The 18021-nt window shown below is 37.0% G+C and overlaps 1 protein-coding gene and 1 long non-coding RNA gene across 7 annotated transcripts in view; one reads left to right on the forward strand and one right to left on the reverse strand.

Annotated features, from left to right (window-relative positions):
- LOC143895942 (uncharacterized) overlaps positions 1-18021 on the forward strand; it is a 321026-nt gene that overhangs the window by 2275 nt on the left and 300730 nt on the right. For all 5 annotated transcript variants that reach the window (XR_013256505.1, XR_013256506.1, XR_013256502.1 and 2 more), the window contains 3 exons: positions 67-202; positions 778-875; positions 1108-1149. This is a non-coding gene — a long non-coding RNA (uncharacterized LOC143895942). The remainder of the gene's footprint in view (positions 1-66; positions 203-777; positions 876-1107; positions 1150-18021) is intronic.
- Sli (slit guidance ligand) overlaps positions 6027-18021 on the reverse strand; it is a 322647-nt gene continuing 310652 nt past the window's right edge. For both annotated transcript variants that reach the window (XM_077403435.1, XM_077403434.1), the window contains exons 24-30: positions 16409-16718; positions 13890-14103; positions 13263-13724; positions 12158-12358; positions 11609-11758; positions 11257-11396; positions 6027-10787 (exon numbers count right to left, since the gene is read on the reverse strand). In XM_077403435.1, the coding sequence (XP_077259561.1) occupies positions 10701-10787; positions 11257-11396; positions 11609-11758; positions 12158-12358; positions 13263-13724; positions 13890-14103; positions 16409-16718 (1564 nt within the window). In that variant the 3' untranslated portion in view covers positions 6027-10700. The remainder of the gene's footprint in view (positions 10788-11256; positions 11397-11608; positions 11759-12157; positions 12359-13262; positions 13725-13889; positions 14104-16408; positions 16719-18021) is intronic.

Here is an 18021-nt window from a genome sequence, read left to right on the forward strand (position 1 = left end):
AATTTGATTGAATGAATTAGTTTAATAATATGGATTTATAATATTTGTTATTATTTTTTTTTGCAGTTGTTGGTATAGAGCTGGTAGAGCTGGATAACAAAAGGCACAAGTAGCACAGCTGCTGGGCGACGAAAAGAGCTCCACCAGACGTGGCTCGCGGTCCAGTCTGGCTAATATCGAACGTGAACAAAGTCACGAAGAGGTGAGTGTCTTTCTCTCTCGCGTTTGTCATTTTGACATAAAAATTAGCCGTATGCACTTTCGTATGCCATGCAGTAGTTGACATAAACGTTGACATAAACGACACACGCACGCATTTGAATGCAATCGAACGCAGGCAAACCCGGGTTTAAAAGTAAGATTTTCCTAACTTTTGGCATTTATTCGTTATCTATATGGGCCAGGCGGATTCCGTTTTTCGTTTTTCGTTAACTTCTATTCCGCCTTATCGCATCAAGTTCGTTTTCTTCAGCTGCGTATTCTGTATTTTTTTTGTAACAGTTTTTATCTATTCTCTTTCCCTCTCGCGTTATTGGTCGTGTCGCGGAATAGAATCGAGCGCGAGTAAGTAATCGTCGTCGGACGTGTCTTTGCAAGCGAATCTGTGCGAGCACATGAAGGAAGCGGCGTCGCGTCGGACGAATTGTAGTTTCACGAAATCGCATATCACTCGCGTTATTCTTCCGTCTCGATACAATAAAGCTGCGCGTGTATAGAAAGACCGTCGTGATCGTGAGTGTCGTACACATAAAGTATCAAATGATTCTTATATTCCAGCAATTGGTACGTGAGTGGCAGCGAAGACAACGGCGAAGACAACGGCTGAGAGGAGGAGGCGGCCCGGGGGGCATCAGGCGCCGGCGGAACAACCATAGGTAAATAATTTATTATTGTTAATTGCGGAACAATAATCCTCCGCAACGATTATACTGCCCATTCTGTATGATATTTTGCATTAACTTTTGCGAGACAAATTAAATATTTGATGATATTTAAATATTTATATTTAAAATATTTAATAAAATATATATATATTTGCGACATTACATTAGTATTTGTAACAGTTTTTGAGCACTATTTTAATTTGTACAAATTCGTATGTTACAGATGAATATGCAGTTTCGACTTCGCTGTTGCGCATCAGTGTTGGTGAGTCTGAGATAAAATTTAATTGACTATACTGTTACCACGATTACATTGCCAGTAAAGTTTGCCATCGAGCCTTCGTAGTTCGTATCGAATACGGGGGAAGGTTTTGCACTTTATTATTATTTTTTTCACATTGCTTATTGTCTGTTCACAATAGCAGCCGCCAACGAATAATTCGCTTTCGTTTTTTTTCTTTTCTTTTAATACACCTAATGCGGAAGCATCGTGGACGATAATAAGTATAAAATTGTAAAGTAAATAAATAAAGAACAATAAAAGGAAATGGCAAACAATTTCTCTGCCTATTCCTAAATTAAAGAATTGGAAAGTTATAATTATATAGGTACGAAGTAAAATCTTATCAATCTTCTTCTATCTATTCTTTGCGAAATCTCGGCATGAGGATTGGTAGCCGCGATTACGAATTCCGTTGCGTCTTTCGCGATGGCCAATTACGACACGTTTGTCAGGTAATGGTTGTGTGCGACTGGTACTGTATACGTTATTTTTCATTTACCGCAAGCACGTGTCGCGTGACCGAGGAAACGCAATACGCGCGGCATACGCGCGTCTCCTTACGATTCGCTTCGATTAACACAGTCACGTTGATTCGGTTGATTGCATCTGCAATTCGTACAATAAAGCCTCGGCCGATGACGGCCGAGTCGGGATATGGACTGGCTAGTTACATGAGAGACTTACATAAATAATATAATCGTAATAATAATCGTCAATCGTATTTTCTCCAAACTACTCCTATGCAGCTCGTTACTTCCTCGACGTATAACTCGCGCATTCAAGGATGCTGTTTCTTTCTAAAGCGGGTGGATGAATTTTATTGAAAGCATAATCAGTTGTAGCGACTTAATTCTTTCCGTTGGAGTTAGTGGTGTGTTGCAACAATTGCAATACTAATAAAGCAATTGCGATTGTTTTGAACGATTCAAAATTATGCATTGTAATGATTATTAAGATGACCTGAAAATTCGTTTATTAAATTATATTTTAAATAGAATTGTTCAGAAGAATTGAGTAATTTATTTCTCGATTGAAAGAATGTATTAAAGCTAACAATAATTGTTAGGTTTTATATTTAGGCAGAACGGCAGGCGAATTAAAACTTTTTTGCTTCCTCATAGAAGAAGCTTTGTTTTCGTTAAAAAAAAAATTTTTTTTTGTTTTTCTGAATGTGTTCAGAATGTTCGAAAACGCGTCGAAAAATCGTAGAGTATCATTAAAGGTAGGTTGCAGGCATCACTTCCTCTATGAGGAAGCCAAGTGCAAATTTCCAATTTGCACCATTTTTTCTTCATAGCCAAAACGTTAAACAGCCAGAACGAAAAATACAATGTAGGCTAATCATGTTTTAAATTTTTGGGTACAGCATTTATATGTATATTTAATCAAATTGAAATAGTTTTTTTAATAAAAGTATAAAAATTTTAATAAATATACATTTTGTATTGGAAATTGTTTGAACATTGTGAAAATGTGAAACCGATATTTGATATTCAACAATAAAAGAACTCCATAGTATAAAAATGCAATTAAATAAAAATTTTAAACGCTAGCGCATAGATTTAATATGCATAAGTATAAAATTTATAAAGAACAATACAATCTGCATCGATATAATTATGCATCGTATATATGGCTAGTTAATTACGATTTAATTACGTATAATATTAAAAACCGTGTTACAATTATATTAATAGCTATTACTTAATAATGTCATTAAATGAAGTATACTTTACACTTCTCTAAGTACTTCACACTAAGTACACTTTAATTTAAATATAGTAATAAAATTGTTGCAGATTAATATCATTATAACAAAAACTTTATTTGGAGTTTAAAATTCATAATAAATTTATAACGAATTGGAACTGAATGTGTCTTCTCACCGGTATATTAATAAGCTAGACTATAGGCCTATAATTAAGTGGCTCATTATGGATTAAAGCAGCCTACTAGAATTCTTGCTTCAGTATAATCCTTTATTGTTTGACCATTGTTTGACGAGTGGTACGAACCGATCAAAAACTTTTCTATTACCGTGTGAAGCGAAAGTTTAAAGATAAATAAAGTAAAAATAAAAGCGTTTTTAGATATATAGAGTGAAAAAAGTAATTAAGGCTCCTGTACATCTGTTCTTAATTTTATTATAGTTTTGACTGAAAATATTTTTCGTACTTCGAAATTATTGTCAATGCAGAACAAATTTATACAATATTTCAATAAACTGAAAACTTGCAAACATCGCAGGTGTAGACAGATTCGTCTGCCCCAGCAGACGCACTGTAGGCCCAGAGCTCACACTGCGTGCACCGCACTCCCTCTTCATTTTTGTTCCTCAAATATTTTCCAAGACAGAATATGCATTCTGCATCCTGATTTGCTGAATTATCGTGCATAACTTCCACATCAAAAGTATCAGAAGTATCAAACGTAAGAATATCCACATCGCTTTCGTCACTTGTTTCAGATCGACTTTCATCCTCGTTTTTGTTCTCGTTTTTCTTCTTTCCTTGTATGATATGCAAGTAGTTATTAACTCCATACTTCTTTTTTTCTTCATCTTCTGCAGCCGAAACCACAGATCTATCCACTGGAAATATTCCCGTTTCCTCAAAGCCTTTCTCTGCAATTTCTCTAGTCTGGACTCTGGACTTTCAGATAGGCTTTCCCAAACAGCTTAGCAATATCACAAGGGCTCACAGGTCTCGTATTGTACCTTAAAAACAAACCGACTTGTGCACCGTAATGAGATTTTAGTTCTTTCATAAAAGTTTTTTCTAAAGGTTGAAATTTATCTGTGCAGCATGGTGGAAGACAAATAATCTGTACGCACTTTCTCTTTCTCTTTCCCTTTATTTCTATGCAACGAGCACGCAACCCTTTCAAGTTTCGCCCCATTGCAGCGGTTCAGCGAGACCACTGGGAGGTGGGCGCATGACTTGACTGGGAGAGGCTATATATTCGCATCACCAGACCAGTAACTGACTCTGACTTTAGGCCCAAAGAGACTCGTGCAGAGAATAAATGGCTTAAGACAACCTGACTCCTTCGATACAAAACGACAGTGCTCGCATCACCGTAGTTTTCAGGCCACTTGAATCTTTGGATATTCCAATAAGATATCGTGAGATATTCTATTATGATCTCAGGATATCTAAATATTCTGCCATATCCGTTGGGTTTGCATAAGATATCTTACGAGATCTTCTGAAGGATATCCTTTAGGATATCTTATGCTTTGCACATCTCGTGTATTGTTCCATTTTAAAATTAAAGGGATGTAGTAGAATTTACTTTTAGGTTGCAATGTAAGCATTTTTCTGCGTTTTTTGCACATCGCCAAATTTCATTAATTGGTTTGCTTTTTCTCTCCGCCAGCCGTATGCAGACGTTGCACGCAAATCTTTAATCACATGGTTTTTTTTGAGCTTTCGTAATTTACTAAGACAAAAAAGTGCGTACCACTTATGGTACATATATATTTCGGCGATCATAAATAATATATAGAAAAATAATAGATAAACACTACAAAATGGTTTTAGCTTTTTTTCTCGTTTTTAATATTTTTTTTTAATTGATTTTATGGATTTTTGTTAAAGTATTTTTGTTGCGCGCCGACTCCGAAACTATATCAAAATCCAAGTCGTTTTTGGCTAAAATTATATGGAATAAAGGCAAGAGGAAAATAAACGATCAACCTTATTTGATCAAACAAGATTAATTGATAATTAGCGTCAACAGATTTTTAACAATGTTTTATTTTTAATTAGAAATAATAGAATAAAAAAAGGAAAATTAATTACGGATATAATTAACTATAAGTAACTATAACGGACGCGTATTTCACGTTTAATTTTTATATGTTTAATTTCTACGTGGCGCTGTTAATTATAACATATTTATTGAACTTCACATACGTTTTTTTTTGTTTAATAGCGTTCATATATTTCGAGAATTTGTTACATTATATAAACATAGACATTTTGCTTTTACGCTAATCTAATTTAATATACCTACAGTATAGAGCTAGAGTATTTCTAGGCATGCAGTATTCCATTGTTATTTGGTAAAACGTGCTTGCGCAATAAACACATTTATACTCATTGCCTTGCGCGCTTCATTATACCTTGACATTCTCATTCGACACATCTTTCAGACAGCATCCCTCTTATGCCAAAATTGTGAATGTGTTTATACCAGAATGTGTTTTTATGACTAAAGGAAGAGGGGGCGATCAAAAATAATTTTATAGTTAAATTTAAGTATAAAGTAAAAATTGATTTTTGCAAGAAAATTTCAAAAGTTTTGATTTCCAGAATTATCTGAAAATGTAAATTTTCTAAATTTATTGAATCTTACATTTATGATATTGACATAAAGGGAACAATATCGTATTCATGGCACTGACGTTAACACTTTCTCGCTATCTCTTTCACACAATTCATTTATCTCGTCAGTTTACGCCTTTAGATGTATTGTTGGAGACATCCTAAAATGACGTTATTTATAAAAAAAAAATTGTCAGACTTATTGCGTTATTGTATTATAGCGTAATCTCGGGATAAAGTAAAATTGCAATATTATTTAAAAATATTGCTGGTGACTTTCGAAATCTGCAGAGCCGATGAGATCAGATTTGAGAGATACGCGTAAATATAAAGAAAGTATAATTTTTAATATTTATAAAATTAGAATATGTTTAAAATATATTTTTATGTTGTGTTAATACATTATAATCAAAATACGCGTAAAATAAACTATAATTTTGGCATTATACTACATTTTCAAAAATACTTTTTATATATAATCGTCCTGCAAATTTGTATCGTGCATTTTATTTACCTAATATTAATTAAATCTTTTTCGTTGTTGATATTTAGGTAGAATAACTGTTCCCTTTTATGAACTAGTTCCTGTGGGTGGAATGTTGCCAATCTCTCTCTCTATTCACATAAGTTCCCTAAGTAAAGACACTGGAACTAAACGGGTTCAACAAAAAATAGAGAGATATATATAAATCTATTTTTTATATATGTATATATAAATATATATAAAATCTCTGAATTAAAATTTATTTTAAAATAAATATATATCATGAAGAAAACATAGGGCTATACTTATACGATCCGAAATTATCACACCGTTATCCATCGCTATCTAAATGTAACACAGTCTCGATATCATTATATATTAATATTTTTCTGTCTGCGCTTATCGCATTAAATGTGTGAAAGCAGATGCACGTTTAGCACAGTACATAAAAGTGTACTGAAAATTTAATTCGCGTTATCTAATCTGATATACATAGTAATTTTACAAATTGTCAGGAATAAATAATGTAATTTTACGTCAATAAATATTATATGCATTATTAGCACTATATTCGCAGATATATTCAGTCTCGAAACAGAGCTTAATAACATTCTCTTCTTCTACTTGATTCTTGTCTACCATTACTTTCCGTTTGATCACGCACGCGACATGATTAAATTCTCGCAGTGGCTCTACGAACGACAAAATAGTTTTCTCGATTCTTGCACCGATTATCACAAGATGTCAAAAGACAAAGAATCCATGACGCTTGCGTTTCCTTTGTAGTCGTAAACGTTACGTAACAAATGTCTTTATTTTATACGAACAATGCGAATGCTGAAATGCGAATGACAAAAGAAAATAAAATTCAGAAAGAAATTGCAACTGAACCGAAGAAACGCTTTTTAAGAGATTTAATGTAAACTCAAATGAAAGATTTCTTTGCTAATGTCTAACAAAATCGAAGGATGTGTGTTCCTCGAAGCGTGTAATTCGATAACTCGAGATAAATGTGTTCGCGTTACGTTCTGCGAGAGAATAAAAGCCAAATATGGTATGCGTTTCGGTCGCATGCGCCGGCCCATTGATCACAAAAGTTAAACATTCAAATAAATATACAAATACAAGTTATAGGAATTCCGGACGGCACGAAAATATATTACGATGTTACAGGCGCATTCCCTTTTATTATTGTCCAATTTAGATGCACAATGCGTGATAGATGTCATATACTTCTCTGCATTATAATTTTATGTGACATTAACATGTTACGCGTACGGACTCGTCATAAATAATATAAAATCATGATAACGGTTTCGCATTTGAATATTATTTCCCAGCTGATAAATAACATTGTTTGTGTATATAAACAAAGAAACGCATTTATACACAATCTGCATTCAGAATAAAATATACTCGTGTAATTTTCTCAATTCATGATAAGTCATGTAATTATTCATGTTTTTGTAATATCTGCACTTTAATGGTAAATGCGGGGCGTGCGTCAAACGCAATTTAAATGATTAAATCATGTACTGCAATGGATTATCGATATATATACGACGAATGAACGTATGCTGGCTTGCGTATGTTTATTTGTATTTCGTTGGACCAAATGTACAGAGTCGTAATACAAAATCTGTTTTCCGACAAGCGCTAGCTTGGAGTGTTCCGCAGACATTCGTTCGAATGGAATTGATAAAATATCGACAATCAAGTTGTTTATAAACATAAAAAAATGGCATAGGGAACTTATGTGACTATTAATACTAGTAAATCATATTTTATATTATATCGTACTTATAATACGCGATCATGGTTACACCTACTTTTCCGTTTACGGTAAAGAACAAAACGTGAAGACAAATAACGATCCTCGGCCCTGGCTATCAATAGATAGATACCGTGCGCATATGCATGTTTACGATTTAAATATTTTTCACTATTTGTCCATACTTTTGCTGTGAACCGAAATAAAAATACTTTCCGTGTCAAACTAACATAAGTAAAACCAACTGTGAGGCTAGGTAAAAGAAATATGTCGAAAATCCTGTATTTCCGTGGACATCAGATATCAATAGATATCCATACTAAAATAGATATCCTTCACCATCACACTTTCTCGGCTAAAAATTGATTAGTAGCGTGACAATCGTCAAACGCGTGGCAGTCATGTGACGGCAGTGAATTTCGAGACAAAACTCTATAAGATAAGAGATACACTTCAATCGTGTGGCCGTTGAACGTTTAGTGGCCAGAAGCTATGTCTACGTAGATTCTATGATTGGTACTTTCTCGCGAGGCGCACGCTAGGCGGCAAGATTGCGTTGAAGTCGTGAAGGACGATAGCGAAGCACGTCGAGAGATATTCGTTCGTCTTCTAAGTGAAGGGTATACGTTTAAAGAAATAGTTTAACATATAAGTGTCAGTGAAACAAGGAAACTGAATAAATACATATAAATACTGGCAGTGGAAGATGCGATGCAGTTATCCAGGGGGGTAAAATAGATACGCATAAATAGATGTAGGGTAGGTACGTGGTACGCCATACATTAATAGGGGGGCTTAAGTAATACGAACGAATTACGCTCCTCGATTAAACTAATAGCAAATTAGCTTAGATATATAAATAATGCGCTTATACAAAAATAATTACGCGGTTTTGTATCGGCGAACTCCTTGTTTTTGGATTACCGATGACTTCATCGATCTATATAGTTACATCCGTTTCACGATCGGCTGGCCGAACGTTAATACGCGCCTTGCTCCGTTCCTTCATAATTCGTTTTCCTATTATCGTCCGCTGCATCGATCCGGACGCTCGCACGCGAGTCTTCCGTCGTTCCGTGCAGCTTGCAGGCTACATCTTGCACTTCGAAACGTAATATTAGGCCGTAAAGTGAAAATTTTTCGAAGCGCGCTTTCTCCGAAACTCGCGACGCAGTCCATCCCGACGATCTCAATCGTGCGGTGTGGTTTTTTGACTTTTTCAAAAATAAAGCTACATTCCCACTGCTGCTGTTGGCGAGGTGAGGTAAGAAGACGTTGACGGCTTACTTTCAATTAAGTTTCTTCTATGCTTAAAATATTTTTTTTTACATTTAGTTAGACACTTATCTGTGTGACCTATTCACATAATTGTGACTCTATATGTCGACTCATTTACGGCATAATTGCTTGTCCCCTCTGATTATCGTGTTCATTACGATTTACAAGTGGCCTAATATTCATACTAGCTAAAGATTGTGCAGTTAAAGTGATAGCTGGAGCGCTAAATTGGCAGCACTGCAACTAAACTGATGAAAAAGGCAAGAAACACACCGCCATTCTTTTCTGTTTGCCTCCGTTTCGTTCAGGTTTATTGGCTACAACGATGTTGCTCGCGCGTGTGTATTGTAACCAAGCAAAGTGTATCGAAACCAAACAATCTGCAGCGGAAAAGTATTGCAGCCATTCGCGCTATACTCACAAACATCTATCTCTTTCTCTCTCTCTCTCTCGCTCTCTCTTTCTCTCTCACTATTTTTCACGTATTTGTAGATCTCCTCTTGCAAAAATTCAAAGACCACTGCTCAGTGGGTAGAAATAGCTATGCGACCGAAGATTCGCATTTAGTGTAAAAATTCGCTGAGGGAAAGATAGACCTAACGTGAATTTAGGCTTCGCGGTCAATCACTTACAAACCTCGAGAAATTACGAATGTCATTAATCTCTATTGTCAACGTAATAGCTTCGTATAAATATGTACAAACAACTTTCTAGCAATAAATTTAATTTAGAACGGATAAAAACTATCCGACAGACGTTAAATTTATAACCAACACGATAGGGTGTCGATTTATGAAAAATTTCAAGTAAAACGTTAATTGCAATATTTTCCACAAATCCCTTTATTGTAATAAGGAACAGGTGATACGTCTCCGAATAATAATTTTCAAAAGATAGGCAATGAACTACATCGAGATGCTCAGGCGTCGAAGCCTCGACGGAGATTATACAGCGGAAACGTATATTAAACAAAAAGCAACGCGTATATATCCTATAAGAAGATTACGGAAGCCTGTTTGCACGCTGCCGCGAATCCTCGGTCCATTCCGCGCTAAATCAACGGCGTAATCGTACGCACTCGTGCATAATGTTACGAACACGCAAGCGCCCGCGTGCGCGGTCCGCGATCGCAAATATGCGGACACATTGTCCGCGCGCGCTCGCGCCCATCCTTTCTTCCGCCCGACGTTCTCGTCGTTATATACCTATATCGGGTCATTATATATACGAATAATACCTAGTATACGTTTAACTGCTTCGATATCGATAGTCCGTAGCTATATATTACGTACAATATATTCTTGCTTCTTTCTTTCTCGCTCTCTCTCTCTCTCTTTCTCTCTCGCGCGCGCTCTCTCTTTCTCTCTTTTCTCGCTTTTTAATAATACATATCACACTGAGCCAGCTATGTGTGTGTCCATCTAGTTTTGGCCTGCACTTCCTCACGCACTTTCTCGTCCACGTGCGTCTCGCAAAGGTGGTCTCGCATAGGGATGCCGAGGGCACGTCGTAGCGCCTCGCCCTCGCCGCCCCGTTGCCGTTCCCTTCGTCATCTCCGAGGGCACGTGGAAGTACGCGCGGGGGTGCTGCTTCGGATCCGGGGGTTTCTTCTCGGTCTCATTTTACGTCTCGACGCGCGCCAACGAGACTCGGGCCGCGATGCGTCGACTGGCTAGTAACATTTGCGAGTACACGTGCACTTACGCACCAGGTCAACGTCCTTGGTGTACCGCATGCCGTCCGCGCAAATTAATCGGACCTGAAATTAATACACAATTGTTTATAATGACCTTATATATACGATCGTTATCGGTAAATAACGACGCCGGGGGAGTCGCCGGTCGGGAGCTTAATGAACATAATTGCGGTAATTGACGTGGTGTTGCTTCGAGCGATTCATGAGTGATCGATTATTTTGGAGGATGAAATAGTTCATCTTGCTTCGTGCGATCGTCGTGACTGACACGGAATTTAACGCCAATTAACTAGAACAAGAGCGATGCAGGCTTCGATATTCATCCCCGTGCGCTGTCAACCGGGAAAATAGGAGTAGAAACTCCCATAACATGTAAATGTTGATACGACATTAGATACGACTCCGAAATTTGTCATTACGCGGGGGAATATTCCCAGACAATTGAAAATTGTACAATAGAATCAACCGCATTGTTCCGCAGAAAACCAGATCATTCGCGAGTCTTAATCGATATACAGTATATCTTGTGTACCTTGCGCCGTTTAGTCTTCCGCGGTAAACAGCAGGAATTGCCGCAACTTCCCCAACATTTAGCAAGCTTCACGGGTCGTCGACTCCGACATCCATTCTCGCTGTAGTACTCCCTGGTATGCTCCTTGCGACATGTCGGTGCTGCGATATTGGTGTTAATTATTTTATCGAGAGCGATCGAGCGCAAAAGCGCAAGATATTGTATAAATTAAATATTATACATATTTCGCAACATTGATAATAAAAAAATGTCTTGAGAAGACTGCAATATTTTGTATTATTTTACAATAAATATATATAGCATATATCTCTATATATGAGCATATACGATAATATTAAAAAAGAATTTATACCTTTCTCGCAGTATCGTCCTTGCCAGCCAGTTTGACAACGACAAGAATAGCCGTTGCCATACGGCGACGGTATGCATTGAGATCCTTTTTTGCATTCATGTCCGATACACGCATGCGAAGGCACCAGTCCAGATACCGACATGATGAGGTCTATAATTAATACATATCATTTTTTATCAAGAATATATTATATGAACATTTTGGATTAATTTAGAACGAGATAATTTCTTCTAACTTTCTAATCCAATTTAATGTGCAAATATTTTTCTATTATGCAATATAATATAATACATACAATATATAATTTAATGTATTTTACTTCATATATATAAACGCGAGTCATTATATTGTTTAGTCATTCGTGTTAATTAACAATTAATTGCAATTAATTGTTGAATAGACAAAACTTTCTTAAAAATCCGTTTCAATGTATTATTTGTAAACGGTTTATAATATTTTTAATTTTAGAAATTTTAACTCAAAAGTGAGCAATTCTTAACTTAATAAGTTAAGTTAGCATTGCATAAAGCAGCAATTATAGACATATACCAGAATGTTCGCGAGGTATGTGCTCTTGCGGCATGGACTCCTCGTTACTGCCACTATTGTTAATTCCCTCAGCCTCAACGATATCTCTCGCTTCGTCGGCCTCCTCCTCGCTAGTAGCACATCCGGGAGTAACGCGATGCATCTTTGCGGCGTTGCTGAAGTCTACCAACTTATGATTGATCCACATCTCGGAGATGCAGCCTGAGATAAAGCAAGGAAACTTTTAATGGATCTGGCGAGGAAGAAACTTTTGCTCTATCCTATATAAAGAGTGGCGGCACGGGAATGTGTACCGAACGTTACGATGCAATTGAGTAAGGGCGTAAGCGAGCATGCATTCGCGCATGGCATGCATAAATTCTCATAAGAGGCTCCTTTACGCGCAACTTCAGTGATTGACGTCGGTGATATACTTTCACTGTTGAAATAGCTTTCCTTATCTTACAATACAAAAAGCCCGGATACAAATTATGCTGCATAATGCAGGCCGATCACGAATTTTCATGTGTCGCGAAACTTTTCAAATCTAGTTTCTCTCGGTCGCATATACCATGCTACATATATTATTTCGTACACTACATGCAAACGTAGTAAATCAGTATTGCGCCGGGGGACATCAAAAATGTAACCGAATATTAAATGAGGTCTCCCCGCAAGTTGCAAATTTGCGGCTGATATTCCGAGTTTGCGACAACTATCGTTTCCCAGAGGAACCGCAGAGTATCGGTGTTAGAACTAACGGCGGTGGAGAGCACAAATCATCCGTGAAATCTTTGAAATTTCCAACCGAACGGTTTCATTATAACATTATTATGACAGCTTTTGTAATTAGCTAAACGTAATTTAAAGTTGATAATTATATGACCAAAGTTATTATTTAACCAATTTAAATGAAGAAACGAATATTCAATTTGTTTTTTTATGTTGCGGTATGACAAGAATACATTGCATCTCTATAAAGTACAGTTTCTTTGCGATTTTATTAAAACTGTTCCACTTTTTCATAATTGCGATACTTCGTCGATGACTTATTAAAGCTATAAAGATAATACAAGAATGTCAATCAATCTTAACGATATTTCACAGTGTCGCGAGAGAAACTTACCTTGGAAGCTCGTAATATTTCTAAGGTGAAACTCGGTAAATGCGACTTTAGCAACTTCCGGCGCTACCCCACCGACAAACATCGGCGTGACAAGCTTGAGATACTCTTTCGGACCCTCGTTGATGATGCTTCTGGCGGGACCCCGGTCGACCCTCAATGTGAAATTTTTCTTGATCGCCAGAAGCTCCGCCATGTGAGGCTTGCCGTCGGCCACCATCTCGTAGCTGTACATCGTTGAGGTAGGATAATTACCCACGTCGTACGAAACCCTGACCCGCCCATTAAAGAGCTCGACGGCGATGTGCCCATCGCTTTGCCCGTCATAGAGAAGAACCCCGTTTTCCTGCGTGGTCGTGAATATGATGGTCACGTTCGCCTCGGGCCTCGTGCGTAGCGGTTCTAGCTCGACCAGCGAGCTATTGTCCACGAAGCTCAGACTCGTCAGGTACTCGCATCGTTTTCCTGAAGTGATAAGTAGTCGCGCCGTGTTAAATTAGCATATCCTTGAACGTCACACACGACGAAAGGTAATTCTCAAACTTCAAAATAAAATTTTGAGATGTCTCTGAATATAATTACTATAAAGATTAACGGAAGACAATGACTTTCAAGTTCTTTTTTACTTACCGGTATAGCCGGGATGGCACTGGCAAAGATAGTCCGCAGCGGAGGCGGGAGCGGGCTGGAAGCAGGCACCGTGCTGACAGTCGTGGTGGGCACACGGACTTGTCTGTGGATACAGCATGGCTGTCGAGGGTGCAGCCTCGCAGTATCTCCCTGTATACTCCGCCGCGCACTTACACTCATAATTATTTATGCCGTCAATGCAAGTAGCACCGTTCTGCGAAATAAACGAATTACAATTCGCGCGAAAGTGTTTACCAATCAAAATTTTAGATCAGGAGTGAAAAAAGCAGTGTTAACAATATAAAGAAGCCTTTGGCATACATTTACGTTTTTAACAGTAAATCCTTATTAAGAAATCTGTGAAATCTTTTTTTATATAAAATAACAGCGTATTATAACGAGCAAATTAAATATCTTCAGATTTTATATAATAATGAATTCTGTAGGTATCGCGATAAGGATTTTCATTATAATACGCTTTTAAATTTCTATGCATTAACATTTAAATATGCAACATCTACGGCACTGTTGTTGAGTGTAAAATTCATTTAAAATAAGTAATTGCGCAGTGACTGTAGAAGTCGCGTGCACGGGCGCACCTATCTACACGAGGTCGATGATATCTGTTCATTTACATCATATCATAGAAATTTATTTTCTCGTATCGCTCGCGGTTGCGACAATCGCAATTAATTTCTGGCCACCGCATTAACAGTTCCTCTTTACATTCGTATAGCAGTTGTAATAATAGCACGTTTTGCTTTGGAATGTCCTGATTTTGATAACGTATTTTAAAATTCTTACTTTTGAATTGCGTATGCATTACGCTCATCGGGTTAAACACGCTATATATATATATATATATATATATATATATATATATATGTCTCTTTACATTTCATTTGAGGAAGTATTATATTTCTCGGTTGAATAACTTAAGGTAGTATCGATTTAATTTGGTGCAGTATATCAACATGAAAACTCAAACTCAGCGACGTAACTTGACTTGCATGAGAGCTAAACTTTTATTTGACTATCGATTTTTAAATAGAATCCCAACTCAGGCAGATATGATCTACCGAGAGAAAGAAACTTTACAGTCGCGAAGAGCTACGACCCAGAAGCAAAGTTGGCGTACGAAATTTTACGCGAAGATTCTTCTTCGTAGTATTATAACGCCGGCCAAATTTCATTTGAGTGTTTGCGTGGAATACAGAAAGCTCGTGTGGAGTTTTCGGCTTTGTGGTGGCTGATTCTAAAGCCACGACAGTATATCACGTTTCAAGCTTTCTAAGCTTCCATGAATGGTGCGGAATTGACCTACAGAGGCTGTCTTCCTATTAATTTTCCATTTCCATATACTGAGCATATTTTCTACGTAGTTAAAACAACTTAATTCTGATTATTTTGCGATGCATTTTATATGTTAATTATTTGAAAAATTTACGCTATATTTTTGAATATTTTAATTATAGATAATAATTATGATTAACACATTTAAATCGTTATATTGCGTAATAACGTTAAACATCCTGAATTGCTCTTTCATTGGTACAAGCAGAATTCTGGACTAACCATTGATAAGATTAGCACGTGTAACTCGCAGGGGGGGATATATTATTGCACATATGTGACTTAAGCCCGAGAATACATGGCCTTTAGTTTGAGACTCTAGACCAGGCATGTGAAACTGGCGGACCGCCCGATGATTTGTAACCCTCTGCTAGTAGTTAGTTGCATCCACAGTTTGCGCGCGTTCCTATCTTATCCGCAAACTTACTGGCTGACATTAATTAGACGACTATATTTGAAGTGAATTGACATCAAAATTATTCAGTCTAACTTCACTTTCGTAACGTCTTATTTCCCATACAACAATTTTTGGAAATTTCTTGGATTTTAATCATAATTAAGATTTAATGATAAAACCTAATTAAAAAAAATTTTATAATTAATATTGCTCACGACAAATAGAGAAAAACAAGGTATAGAAATATTGCTAAAAAATAGAATTGCTCAAATTATTTTGTAACAATTGTTAAAATATTAGTAAAAATAATATAATATCGGCTAATATATATATATACAAGATTTACTTCGCCGACTTCGGTCACGCGCATTAAAGCAAAAGATTTCTAACTTTATATCCGTTAATGGACGAAATTACATACTTCGCTAATCATTTGTTGCACATAGTGTAATAAGGTATAGAATCTATAACATTAATATATTATTGCGACAAAGGCTGCAGTCCACTTGACGCTATAAATGCTTTGAAACGTTCTTCTTCTCCTCCTTTCTTCATTGAAAGAAAAGAGAAGAGAAATGCTTCGAAGCATTTGTACCGTCAAGTGGACCACAGCTAAAGCGTGTATTATTGGAGGTATCTACTGTACATCAGGAACACCATGTCTGGTGCAACAATTGATTTCGCTCGGAAGAAACAAAAATACGTGCTGGCGATCGACGTGCCCGCGATCGATAAAATGCAGTTAACGAAAGACGTCTCACGCACGTACCTGGCACATATGATCGACACAGTCATCCAAGTTTGTGGAACAATTGAGGCCGGTGAAGCCGATTGGGCATTCGCAGCTGTAGTGGGTCTTGTGGTCGACGCATCGGCCTCCGTTCTCGCAGGGGTCGTGACCCTTTGTGCAAAAGGGTATCTTCTCCTCGCAGTATTCTCCCATGAATCCTGGGGTGCAGTCGCATCGATAGGCTTGTACGAGGTCGACGCAGGTTGCGTTGTTAGCGCACCTGTTGTTGGCACAGTCGTCGACGTTGCTCTCACATCGAAGTCCCTTGTACCCGGGGGCGCAGTCGCAACTGTCACACACCGACTGAACGTCAATCGAGACATTGAGCCCGACATGCGATCGCGATAGATTCGCCAAATTACTGCGGGCAATAAACCGCCGATACTGCTTTTCTTCGTTTTTTTTTCGCGTGTTTAGCACGTTAAGTTTGACAATTAAATGCTTCTACATGGAACGGTAGAAAAAGAATTTCATAGAGCTTGGATGAGTACTGGTCTCCAGAAAAGCAGTTATTAATTGCACATGCAATTCTATTATTTGCTTTAAACTAGATTAAACTTATGATTCAAATTATTTAAACTTATGAATTGGAATAATTTGTAAACAATTATTATTATTAAAATAGCTACTTATTATTATTATTATTAATTTTAAAGTACATTTTATCATTGTTCTTCTAATATACAAGCAATAAAGACAAAGATAAATAGGATTTATCAATTTATTGTTAGAAATCTGTCTTAGGCAAGTGTGCTTGTATCGATCTGATGTATGTATGTACACATGCTTGGCGCATAATAACCAGCGCGTAGGTTCAGCTCTTCGATTTTTCGATAATCGCAACAGCCTCTCTGTTATGAGCAGGTTATTGACAGCGCTGTCGGCAGTTTATAGCTTGCAGTCGTCACTCCTCGGGGCTCACGTGCAGAGGGTCCCGTTTATTACGCGTGTTGAGAGCTAGAATTTGACGAACGCTCCGATCGTATTCCATTTCGGGCGTCATTTTAAGCAGTTCGGCGCGTCAGAATTGTCAAAATACCTAACATAGACGTAACTCAGAGAGACGATTTTTTTTATATCAAGTCTCTGTAATTTATTGTCAAATTCAAGCTTCAAGATGCAACGTTCTATTCGCCTATGTAGCATCCTCCATCGTGCATATTTACGTCTACTTTGATGTTCAAATAAAAACGTTTCAAAAAACTACTTGGCACACGCAAAATAATTTTCGTAACGTGCAGGTTCTACTAATGTAATACCTACGATACCGGTAAATAACAGTATCGATGCTTTTCAATGATGTAATTAAATAACTATACCAATTTATAAATTTTTATCATTCGGTGGTAACGTTAAGACTTTTGTCTTTAATGAATCCGAGATTATTGTCTTAAGAATATAAGTTTTCATATAGCTTTATACACGAAAGATTATCTTGTGTGTCACGATTTAGCGCACCATTATTGTTTACTTAGTCACGACTTCTTAAGACATTAATCAAACCAACGCAATTGAAAATTCAATTAAAAAATTAATAGGCTCGTTTTAAAATTATGTCTTTGGTCGCGCATTCGTAAATGTATGCTACGTTA

This window comes from Temnothorax americanus, unplaced genomic scaffold, assembly GCF_048541705.1.
Source record: "Temnothorax americanus isolate GAGA-0224 unplaced genomic scaffold, ASM4854170v1 Scaffold17, whole genome shotgun sequence".
Lineage (NCBI taxonomy): Eukaryota > Metazoa > Arthropoda > Insecta > Hymenoptera > Formicidae > Temnothorax > Temnothorax americanus.